The 12,197-nt window shown below is 45.3% G+C and overlaps 1 protein-coding gene across 1 annotated transcript; it reads left to right on the plus strand.

Annotated features, from left to right (window-relative positions):
* The first annotated feature begins 593 nt into the window (after positions 1 to 593).
* PGB (pepsinogen B) lies at positions 594 to 9,065 on the plus strand. Its single transcript, XM_004473048.2, has 9 exons — positions 594 to 649; positions 1,155 to 1,311; positions 2,424 to 2,541; positions 3,097 to 3,215; positions 3,872 to 4,071; positions 5,242 to 5,364; positions 7,084 to 7,231; positions 8,586 to 8,684; positions 8,913 to 9,065. Exons 1-9 carry the CDS (start codon positions 594 to 596, stop codon positions 9,063 to 9,065), a joined length of 1,173 nt encoding a protein of 390 aa, XP_004473105.2.
* The last annotated feature ends 3,132 nt before the right edge of the window (positions 9,066 to 12,197 follow it).

Here is a 12,197-nt window from a genome sequence, read left to right on the forward strand (position 1 = left end):
TAGTAGAGGGAGCATAGTAGTAAAAAAACATACTGGCTGATTTGTAAACTAAAAAAATGTAAGAATAAAGAGCAAAGAGTATCATGGACTATGAGAATCACATATGGAAGGCTCTGGATGAGACTGATCAGAGGAATAGGGAGGAGAAGGAGAGGAAGAAGTGGAGAGTAGACTCAAAAAAAGCACTTGACTTTTGGAGCCAAAGAGCAAATTGTTTCATTGTTCTGGCAGAAGTTGCCAGCTCCTATTTCTCAGTAGGCATAGGCACCAGGACCCTTTGTCCCCAGTGTATTATTTTACCTTTGTTATCAAATCCTAATCTTTAGATTCCATCAGCTAAGCCATTAACTGCTTTTTAAATGGACTACTGATTGATATTAAAGTCATTAATGTCTACCAGAGGGAAAAACAAACAGAATTCCATGGATATGTAGGGGCACTAGCTGGTACTAAGGAAGGAAAGTCCACGTGCTTAGAGGCTTAATAGGTGGGGAGATTAGGGTATAAGAGGGACTCAGCCTCCCTCTGTGTGCCTCTACCCTTGGCTCTGGCCACGGCACCCTGTGTGTTGGTAGCCACCGAAAATCAGCACCATGAAGATCCTGGTCTTGGTCTTGGTTTGTCTACACCTCTCAGAGGGTGTAGAAAGGTGCGTATTGACATTCAGCTTCATTGTGAATTCCAGTCCTCAGTAAACCTGATGGTTAGGAAAGACCCAGGTCTTCCTCTGCAGGCCTCTGGGAAAGGCAGCCAGCGTGACTCCCAATATCATAAACCGAGCACCCACTGCCCACTGGGCCCAGACTTGAAATGGATGGAAGGATGGATGGATGGGTGGAGGGTGAGTGTTTTGTTAACCAACGAGGAAGTTATCCATGATCCCTGCCCCAGACTTGAAAGAAGGACTGGAAAGTAATAGATGTTGATTCTCTGGAAACAATATAAAAGCATAACAAATCAAATATGTGGGCTTCTGTATACCCACCGTGGAAATGCAGGTGTGATTGCAGGGGTCAGAGCTGGTGAAAATCCAGGAGGATTTCCTGTAAGAGGTTATTCTTGAGCAGAGTACTGAAGATGTTGGAAGAATTGAAGGGACTATTTTAGTGGGGGCAAGATGAAGCTCATTCCTTTTGTTATCCTGTTCTCTGCAGAATCATTCTGAAGAAAGGCAAGTCTGGCCGTCAGGCAATGAAGGAGCAGGGTGTACTGGAGGCATTCCTAAAGAACCACCCAAAGGTTGATCCAGCTGCCAAGTACCGTTTCAACAATGATGCTGTTGCTTATGAGCCCATCACCAACTACCTTGATGTGAGTGAAGAGTGGGGGGAGGGGAAGCTGTCCATTACCCTCAGCTACTTACCTTCTCAGACGCTCATTTATACCTCTCATTAGCTGTGATTTTTGCACCAGCTACTGAATCTTTGTAAGTTTCACCTTCCTATGGAAAGCATCTGAATAATAGAGTTGTGAGTTGGCACCATCTAACAGTAGTTCCTTTTCCTTCCATCTTAATGGCCCATCTCTCTAAAGCTTCATTTCTATGGTTAAGAGATTCATAGTGGGAATGGTCAAGTCAATTGAGAGATCCACAGGAAGTGGCTATACGGTCAAGGACGGAAATCACAAGCAAGGCTGCCAAGCCATGCAGCACTATTTCCAGTGGCTCCAGACACTAGTTCTCTCCCCATTTGGAAAAGTATAATGGTCCCCTGCTGATCCCCAGGGCACATGTTTGAATGCCTACACTATGATATGATGTCCGGTCAGGGCATTGGACACTCTAGTGCACTATGGACTTGTTCCTAGGGAAATGTTATACCAAGAGTCAGAGTTGGAAGGCACCTTAGGGATCTATCTCCTATTTCAACTCTCTCATTTTATAAACAAAGGAACTAGAGACAGGGAAGTGATGGGACTTGCACAAATTCACCTAGAACTTAAACTATCTCCCCCAGTGAAATGTTCTTTTTGTCCTTTATGCTGCCTCTCAACCCAGGCTTCCTCAGTTTATACCCTTTGCTAGTGTTGACTGAAGGAGAGGGTGATCTAAGTATCTAACATCCTAAGAGAAGGGTGTGTGTGAATGTGTGTGTGCATATGTGTGTGTGATGGGAGGAGGGTGACTGGACACAGGGAATGGGAAAGAAAAATGTACTTCTCCCACCACCCTGGGTGTTCTGGCATAGTATGGCAAATCTATGGAGGTATCACCTGTTGCAGAGTAGAAAACACATTTGGAGGAGGACGTTGTCTCAGCTAATCATAGACCTGCACTTGCAATTAGGGACAAAAAGGTGGAACGTCTAGAGGGCCTGGCTCCAGGTGGGAGGGAGAGCTTGTGGTTTCCTGTGGGTTAACATCTTCCCCATCTTTAGGACCGTGCTTGGGAGCTTAACAAAGTGGCACACTTTTCTTTGCAGTCTTTTTATTTTGGGGAGATCAGCATCGGGACACCACCCCAAAATTTCCTGGTCCTCTTTGACACCGGCTCCTCCAACCTGTGGGTGCCTTCCACCTACTGTCAAAGCCAGGCCTGCTGTGAGTACACTTCAATCATCACCCACTCCCGTGGATGGAAGTAGAGGGAGGGGCAGAGAAAGGAGTATTAATAAGTGTCAGGGTCAGGATTTGCGTTCAGGCTTCTAATTCCAAGTCCAGAGTTCTTTACCCATATCCATGATCCCATCCTCCTCATATTAGGAACATCTAAAAATCTTGCCCTCAGTCTATCAAGCACTTGAGCACCGCATTTCAGAAGGGCCAAGAGTTCTGGCAAGAGGCAGCAGAAATTACTAAGGCTTCCGTTCTTTCTACACTTTTGCTTCCCCTCAGCTCTCTTGTGATCCAGAATTCCTGGCACCCCTGTTCAATCTTTCCCTTAGGGCATGGTAGATTGGAAGGAATCTGGGCAATGTTTATCATCCAAGTGGATAGACTTTTCAGGGACCAATACAGATTGTCTAGCTTACAAGGGGTCTGAGCCAGTGCCCTGTCCAAGCCTTACTGTGACGACCCCAGGCCATTGAGGGTAAATTTCCTCTAAGTGTTTAGGAAAGCAGTGAGTGACACTAATATTCCATTTTGTCTCTACAGCCAATCACAACAAGTTCAACCCCAGCCTGTCCTCTACCTTCAGAAACAATGGACAAACCTATACTTTGTCCTATGGAAGTGGCAGCCTGAGTGTAGTCCTTGGATATGACACCGTGACTGTGAGTGGTGTTTTCTTGGTTTGGGTCCCATTTTCTAAAGCCTTATGCCATCAGAGAAATCCATGCTTACTAATTAGGTACAAACTTTATAGGAGCTGAGGGTCAGAAGGGACTTTGAAGGCATCTCATTCAATACTCTTCCTTAGACAGGAATTGCTTTCACATCACGCTTGTTAGGTGACTTTCTAATTGTAGAAAGCCCTTTATAATGTGCAAAGTTTGTCTTCTTGTGACTGCTCCCTGGTCTCAACTCTGCTTTCTGGAACCACACAGAATAAATCTGTTTCCTCTTCCACATAACACTTTGGATATTTGAAGACATGTTTTCTCACTCCATCCTTATTTCTTTAAGTCAAATACCCTTGATCTTGTACATGAGTTATTTACCATAAAACCAGTTGCTGTCCTTTCACTCCATGAAAGCAGAAACTGTAACTCCAGAAAATGACTGCTCTACCTGCCCAAAACCCATACTCTTTTTCCCAGACATACATGGTTAGGTGGCGCTGGTACCCTTTCACCCTCCACTCCCACCCCCATGGTTGAGCTCTGCATGAAAGAAGCCAACCTCTTCTCCCCAGGAGAGGTTCTATATTCCACGTGCTGGGAAGGATTTGTCGGCTTGACCTGTAAGCTCTCCTGTCTGCTCACCCTAGGTTCAGAACATCGTCGTCAACAACCAGGAGTTTGGCCTGAGTGAGAATGAGCCCAGCAACCCCTTCTACTATTCAGACTTCGATGGGATCCTAGGAATGGCCTACCCAAACATGGCAGTGGGGAATTCCCCTACGGTCATGCAGGGGATGCTGCAGCAGGGCCAGCTCACTCAACCCATCTTCAGCTTCTACTTCTCTAGGTAAGAACCTGGTCCTCTACACCCTGTCCTGGGAAGGTCTCAGGAAATGAGCTCCAGATGGCTTAGAACTCCTCCATAGAGTCCACCATCCAAGATCAGATATGGCCCAGGTGGTAAAGTTTCTTGACATAATAAGTATAGCTTCTTATATGCAATCTATGCATTTCTGAAAATTTGTGAGTAGTTTCATTTGGAGGGGGAATATTATTTTAAATGTACTATAAGAACTTTTTAAAAAAATTATGTTAGGCTATAAGCCAGAGGATGACTCTTTTCTTAAAAGTGAGGAATATTGCCTCAACATTTATTTCATAACTCTGGAGATGGATGTATTAGATTTGTCAAAAGGTAGAGGTATTGAACAAGCCATGTGAGCACTTACTAGTAAAGGGAATAATAACGAAATGATAGTTGTAACAATACCTCTGCTTTGTGAAGTGTTGCTGTATCCATTGCTCCAAATGATATCTCAAAAGTCCTGTTATTAGCCCCATTTGACCAGTGAGGAAATGGAGACTCAAACAGGTTGCCAATATTCTCAAGGTCACTCACTGGTAGGTGTGGAGCCAAGACTCCTCAAACATCTTGATCACAAAGTCCAGTGCTTTTCCCCCTCCACCTGGCCTTGAATTTTTGTGGCAAACTTTCCTCCCTGCTCTGTCATTCCAGAACACATGCTCCTCAGGGGACTTGAACTCCAAACCTGGGCAGGCCCAGGGTAATGAAAACAAGGAGCCTCATCCTTCTAACACTGTCTAATTCATAACCTCACTGTAAAAGGAGCATACCTGTCATTGCACACTTGAGATCTCAGTCAAGCCTAATCCCAGGTGTTCTCAGAGCTGTTCCTTCTCCTTTTCACTTCATCCCAGGGAGAATTTTTCAGGGATGTTTTTATAGTTCGTCTTCAAGTGCCTGGTTTCCAGCCCTATCTCCTCTTTTATGGGCATAGTCTACATTCCTAATTTTCTAAGACTTTGGGTTTCACTCTGAGAAGTCTCTCCTTTGTGTCATTAAGCCAGGTGGAGTCTGAAGAGCAGCTCAGAAGATGGCTTCCCTCAATCTGCTGTACTTCAGTGTCTGAGGGAAGGAGGAAAGGAGAGAGAAGTGAGAGAAACTGCCTACCTCATTGTGTTGTGGGAACTCACACTCTTCCACATTTCTCCCCAGCCAACCAACTCGTCAGTATGGCGGAGAGCTCATCCTGGGAGGTGTGGACACTCAGCTTTATTCTGGTCAGATCGTCTGGACCCCTGTCACCCAGGAAATGTACTGGCAGATTGCCATCCAGGAGTAAGTGGAGAGGACAATTCCTATGGGTTGTGGATACTCCTAGGGTGCCCCTCCAGTGTGACAGTGTTTCCTGGCCCTGTTGTGGCTGACACCCTTCCCCCATAAGGCATAAGTTTCTTAAAGAATCACCTAAACCATCAAGGCTGAGGTGGGCCTGGAGCTCAGTAGCCTCTGACATCCAGCTCTTGGCTGAACTTTTTGGATTGCTCATCTGAGCCTCGTCTTGCCAGCAGGTTGGTCATTCCTAGGCACTGTGAGTCCCTGTTATTTCTTCTGAAAGCTTCATCATCACTACTTCCATCATCAGTAAAAGTAATAGCTGTCATTGAGGTATTCTATGTGTCAGTCACTGTGCTAAGTGCTTTACCTGTATTTTTGTATATAATTTCCACAGCAACATATGAAGGATAAAGAAACCAAGGCTCAGAGGTTAAGTGACTTGTCTAAAGTCACCCATTTCATAAGGCTCAGATTTGAGCCAAGCTTATCTTATCCCAAAGCTCATGATCATGACTGCTGTAGTTACTTTTACACTAAAAAGCCCCATCATGGGCAAATTAAAGACCAAACTCCTTTGGCCTGGTATTCAAACCATACAAAATCTAGGCCCCCTCCTATCAGTACAGCCTTCCCCCTACTTCCATACATGAAGCCTGGACTTCCCCAAGTCATCTCCATGGGGTCCAGTCTTCAGTGATCCCTCTGTCTTTTAGTCCCATAATATTTACCTGAGTCCCTGTCCAACTAATATGTCTTAATCATTGTATTAGGCACTGAGGAAACAGCAAAATGTACAAAGGTAGAGAGATAGGTAAGAGCTTGTCATGTTAGGGAATGGGTTAATGTGCTTTGAATAAATAGTCATTTTCATATGGTCAAATTCGACTCATCTTTTAAGTCTCAGGTTAAGCATCATTTCCTCCAAAAAGTCATTTTGTGACACCCAGGACTAGATCAAGTTTCTTCTTCTATGGCACATTGCATTTCCTTCATGGCACTTAGCAGAGCTTTAATTAAACATCACTTGTATGTTTTTGTTACGTATTTGGCCCATGCACTAGACTGATGATGTCTGTCTCATTCTCCATTGTATCTCCAAGAGCCTTTGCACAATGCCTGGCTCATAGACAGCAGCCACTAAATCAGTGCTGAACAAGGAGGCATGGGAAGAGCAGCAGGTAAAGGCTCAGCCAGGGCTCTGGGACTATATCATGGAGGACTTTATGTCCCATATTATAGAGTTATCAGCTACTGCATTATGGTGTTAGTCGTGCTTCGTGTACTGTGTCTTCTTGTTGCTATTAGATAAACTCCTTAAAAACAGTAAGTAAAAATTACCTCCTGCTAACATCACCATAATCTCTGGAGTGTGTTGTACATAGCAGATGATGTTATAATGTGTTAATTACTGATTACAAACCGTGACTGTGTTTGGTACTATGTGCTGGACCCCATAGGGGTAAATCAAAGAATTCAAGACCCAGTGCCTGCCTTGCCTTCCGAGAGCTTTCGGTCGGAGCTGATGAGGACACCAGACCAAGACTGAGGATATTAATCCAATAATCACAAATGTTATGTGGGCAAATGTATAATACAGGTCACCGCCTGGCTTCCTGGAAGAAGCAGAATCTCAGAGCTGCTGGGTTGGGGGGATGAGGAGTGGACGTGGATCATGTCTGCAGAGGTGCCTGACCTTCTTTGTCCTGGTCTCCCCATCAGGTTTGCCATCGGTAACCAGGCCACTGGCTTGTGCTCCCAGGGCTGCCAGGCCATTGTGGACACTGGGACCTTCCTGCTAGCTGTTCCCCAGCAGTACATGGGTTCTTTCCTGCAGGCAACAGGAGCACAGCAGGCTCAGAATGGCGATGTGAGTAACCAGTAGCCAAGGGCTTCTTTGCACCTCCAGGAAACCTCAACACAGGACACTGAGTGCAATGAGTCCACAAGAGGGAGGAAGGGTTAGGTGGGGACCTGAGCCCCTCCAAGGAATTCAGGTAGAGACACAACATGACATTTCAAGTGACAAACACTCAAAGCAAAGAGGGGCAAAGTAATTCCATCCAGTCTGTGCTTATGGGTGAAAGGTTGTCAGGAGGTGCTGCTAATCCATTGACACTTCAACTTTGGCAACACTGAAATATTAGAACCGGGGAGCAACACATTTCCCCATTTGTTTTAGTTTGCCAAAAGCTGCTGGGAGCAATATACCCGAAATGAGTTGTCTTTCACGATGGGATTTATTAGGTTAAAAGCTTACACTCCTGAGTCTGTGAAAGTGTCCAGATGAAGGCATTATCAGAGATGCCTCCTCCCTGAGCTGCAGCTGTGTGTGGTCAGGCACAGGGCGGCATCCACTAATGAGCCACTGGGCCTGGTTGCTTTGGCTTCTGGCTTAAGTGGCTTCCTCAGCCCCCAGGGCCTTCTCTCTCAGCTTCTGGGATCCTTTCTATCTCTGCAGCTTTTTTTCCCCCTGTGTCTGTAGCTTTTTATTCCTCTGTTTATAAAGGACTCCAGTAAGAGGATTAAGACACAGTCCGGGTTGCACAATCTAGTCAAAGACCCTTAAAACTCAAGTAATTTTATCAGAAGTTCCCACTGACAGTAGGTATACATGCACAGGAATGCATTAGCTTTGAGAACAGGATTTCCTGAGGTCCATGCAGCTTCAGACTGTCAAACCATTCCACTTAAGTTTTTATCTTCCCTAGGAATACACCTTTGGGTTTTAGTCTGAGTAGCCTCCTTTTCACAGACTTGCTCCCTTTTGTATACTTATCTGCAGTTTGCTCCTCCCTGCATGCAAGTCTGTCCCCACAGCACATCTTGGTTCCTCAATGGATGTGTGTGTTTGGGGGGGGTGAGTACAGGTGCACACAAATGTGGCTATAAGTGTGTATGAAAGCATATGTAAGCATGGGCATACCTGGATCTTTTCTCTGTAATTCATACTTTCTGGGGCAAGAGGCTGAGTTATAGAATCAGGCTAACTCTTTATGGTCACAGCCACACAACCAAATCCAAGAGCCGAGCTGTGTTTGAGGACAGTGCTCAAGAAAGCAAGAGGGCTGGGCAGTGCTGCCTCTGGGCATCAGGATACATCAAGGGGAGAGTCTCACAGGAGACTCAAAGGCCAAAGGTGGTGCTGGGGGGCCGGGGAGGGGGGGTCCTGTCTGGGCTCCCGGTCCCCTGGGTTCCTCAGCTTTACCTCTTCCATCTCCCAGTATGTGGTCAGCTGCGACTACGTGCAGAACATGCCCACCATCACCTTCATCATCAGCGGGGCCCAGTTCCCTCTGCCTCCCTCTGCTTACGTCTTCAACGTACGTATTCGCCCCCAGGGTCCTGTGACAAGGTGGGCCCAAAGGGCTGTTCTTTGTCCCAGCTCACATCGGGGCCGCAGTGGGGAATCACTAGGGGCCAGGCCGAAGCTGAACAAGAAGTCAGAGGCCCTCCACGGGAATCAAGGGCCTGCAGGGTGGGAGAAGTTCCCATGGAAAAGGGCCTTTTCCGTGCAACTGGCGATGCCCTCATGTCCTTTGTCTCTTTAGAACAACGGCTACTGCACTCTCGGCATTGAGGCCACTTACCTGCCTTCCCCCAGCGGGCAGCCCCTGTGGATCCTGGGAGACGTCTTCCTCAAGGAGTATTACTCCGTCTTCGACATGGCCAACAACAGGGTGGGCTTTGCCCTCTCTGCCTAGACTCGCTGGAGGCGCCTGTGTCCTCCCTTCTCTGAAGGGCCCTGGGATTGCCCTGATGTTTCTGTGGACATGATGGCAGCATTTTTAATGATCTTGACCCCTTCTGCTCACTACAACCTTACTTTCTGCAACTAGTAAATCCAGAAATGCCAAACATCTTCGATGCTCCTCCCGAAATGTTTTTTTCTTGGATTCTGCTTCTAGTAGTTTATTCTAAATTTGAATGTCACAACAGCTATTTTAGGGGATCCATGAATTGATCAGTGAGAGAGAAAACAGGGGAGGGGAATGTCTGAGTATGGAACCACACCAGTAGAAGCTGAGACACAGTGGTACTACATAGTGTCCTCAGTGTCCCATACTACATAGTGTCCCTCCTAGCACTCTCTCCCCTAACATGTTTTTCTCTCCATTGTTAGAAAAGTACAGGAGCCAGAGTAATCATTGACTCAACAATTTTAGAGGAGGAAAAGAATCTTTCAGAGTCTTTCAAATTGGTGCCTGATGGCTAAACATGTTAAAAAAATATTCTTTGGAGAGGCGTGGCCTTGTTTTAAAGAACTTGAATGTTATCGAGCATTTTCTACGGTCCCATTACTCCCTGCTGGTACTCTCAGCTGCCCCATATATTATTAACTGTACCTGCTGCCTTTAAAGCATTTGAATTTGAAGCCCCAATCTTATTTTAATGTTGAAATAACTGAGGCATAGAGAAGTGACCCTACAGTTAGTATCAAAATCAGAACCAGATTCAATGTAATAAATATTTTTTAGAGTCTGCTACGTGCAAGCAACTGGGACATGCAAATAGAAATGAGACCTGGCTTTGGCCCCCAAGGAATTTTCAATCAAGTAGCATGTCCTGCTTTTGAGCATTTTTCCATTTGAAATAAATTCAATAGCTGAATTTGCATTACACAGTTAGACATCAACACGCTGCAATCATTTGAAGCACCTACCTCCAGTGCAGAAATGAAATGCTGTCTCCCAGGAATTAAAAAATGTAGGCATTACTCTAGGATCTCAAAACTGTTTAGTAATAGAGATAACTCTAATTCAAATATAACTAGAATGGTATATCTGGAAAGAAAATATGCAGAGCTTTCATAATCCCAATGTGTGCATATGCGTGTGTGTGTGAGATGTGGAGATGTGGGTGCACATTTTTCATATCACCATTCCCCTCTACTAATACATAATGGACTTGATCTTATTGAATGGAGTAGTATCTGCACTAGGCCATACCCCTCCTTTTATTTTTTATTCTAGTAACATATCTGCAACCTAAAAATTTCCCCTTTTGACCATGTTCACATGACTCAGAGTGGTGTTAACTATATTCAAAATGTCGTGCTACCATCACCACCATCCATTACTAAAACTTTTCTATCACTAATCATTGTTTCTTACCCTACCTCAGGTCTTTGGCCTCAAGTGTTTAGAGCAGATATCTTGAGTTAGAGATATAAATTTTATAAAGTTCTCAATACAGTTACCAAGATTGTATCAAGCAACCAAATCCCAGTTATTATGAGTCACCTGAGAGTCCTACAATACTGGCTGAGCCAGAGTTAGAAAATTCCATCTGCTCCTGGATGCCAGAAAAATAACACCCTAAAGAAACACCCTCTCTGTTTAAGGTTTTCCACCTTGTCAATCATGTGTGGAGTGGAGAGAGAATATAATAATGAGTATAGTGATTCTCACCTTCTACTAGCACCCCTCTGTCCCCATACCACTAAATGAAGAGCTTGCCAGACCAATTCCTTTATCTTTTGTGATAGAGAATTGGGAATGCAGAGAAGAGGAGAGGGAGAGGAGGTGATTTAGAAATGGGCCATCACTTCTCCTGGAATAGAGTGGATGTCCATGGGACGGTCACATGGTTGGGCCCCATTGTCACTCTCAAGCAGCCTACTGCCCATTCACTGAGAACTACTTCATAGTTCCTGCATACCCTATACTGTTGCATATCCCATGCCTTTTTACATGCTGTACCCTCTCCTTTATATGACCTTTCACCATTTACCAAAGGCAAATAACCACATGTCAAGTTCAAATGCCACATGCTCTGTGATGTCTTGCTTTCCCCTCCAGTAGAGATTCCCTCTTCTGCTTCCTACAACATTTGCCCATCCTTCTTCTGCAATGCAGTAATGCATTTCAAATTGCCGGTGCATGTGTATGACTACACTACTAGACGTGAGGGTAGGTACTGTCTGTTAACATCAGTGTGTTACCAGCATGTGACACTGGGCCAGACACTTAGTAAATGCTTGATGAATTGATTCAATAAATTAATTGACAGATGTTGGACGCAGCCTCTGTAGTAGCACCACAATTTCCTCCTTTTCAATGTCAAAGGCATATTCAGAAAAATGTTATCTTCTTGAGAAAATTTGATGCCTAATGAATTCTCTGACCACAGCAGGTAAGGGACTTTGACAACAGGATAGGCTTCCCAGGGACCTTGGGAATGGGACAAATGTGGAACTGGAAGCAAGCCCTGGGCTGGATTTCTGGTACACTGCCTTCTGCAGCTGTTACACTTTCACAGAGATAATCAGCCCCTCCCTGCTCAGACCTTATATAGAGAGCTCAAGGCCCTAGGACTTTGTACTGGGACTGCCGCAGAGATGGGGAGGATGCTGCTTTGGGCTGGTGAGTCACACAGACCCAAACGCTTTTCTCCTCCTCTCCTCTAAATCCCGGAAGGATCAGAGAGCAGGGACCCAGCACCTAACTTCAACAAACAAGATCCCTGTTTCGATTTTCCATGCTAGCTCTCTTTTCCTGGCATGCATGATTCCAATTACCTTTGTAAGGCTGTAGGAATTCTCTCTCTTGCACATGCTCAGGGCCCAGAATGAGAAGGGTGTCTTCTGGGCTCTGGTAGAAAGTACTATAACAGCATATAGCGCACCAGGAATGCATTTGAAAGGCTTAGTTGGTGTGTCTCAACAAGTTAGGTGGGCCCGCAGCCAGCTCTACCAACATATTCTGTGTTTTTTCCAATCTCCTCCCCTCTCCTTCTCTCTTTCACCCTATCAATAATGTGTCACTTTATCTTGTGGCCTAAATGCAAAGAGAGGAGACAAATGGAGTGGAGATTGCAGCCACAAGGATATAGGA

This window comes from Dasypus novemcinctus, chromosome 9, assembly GCF_030445035.2.
Source record: "Dasypus novemcinctus isolate mDasNov1 chromosome 9, mDasNov1.1.hap2, whole genome shotgun sequence".
Classification (NCBI taxonomy): Eukaryota; Metazoa; Chordata; class Mammalia; order Cingulata; family Dasypodidae; genus Dasypus; species Dasypus novemcinctus.

Coding starts and splice junctions, on each gene's coding strand:
- PGB (XM_004473048.2), top strand. CDS start 594: ATGAAGATCCTGGTCTTGGTCTTGGTTTGTCTACACCTCTCAGAGGGT. Junction 650..1,154: donor CTCTCAGAGGGTGTAGAAAG/GTGCGTATTGAC, acceptor TGTTCTCTGCAG/AATCATTCTGAAGAAAGGCA. Junction 1,312..2,423: donor CCATCACCAACTACCTTGAT/GTGAGTGAAGAG, acceptor TTTTCTTTGCAG/TCTTTTTATTTTGGGGAGAT.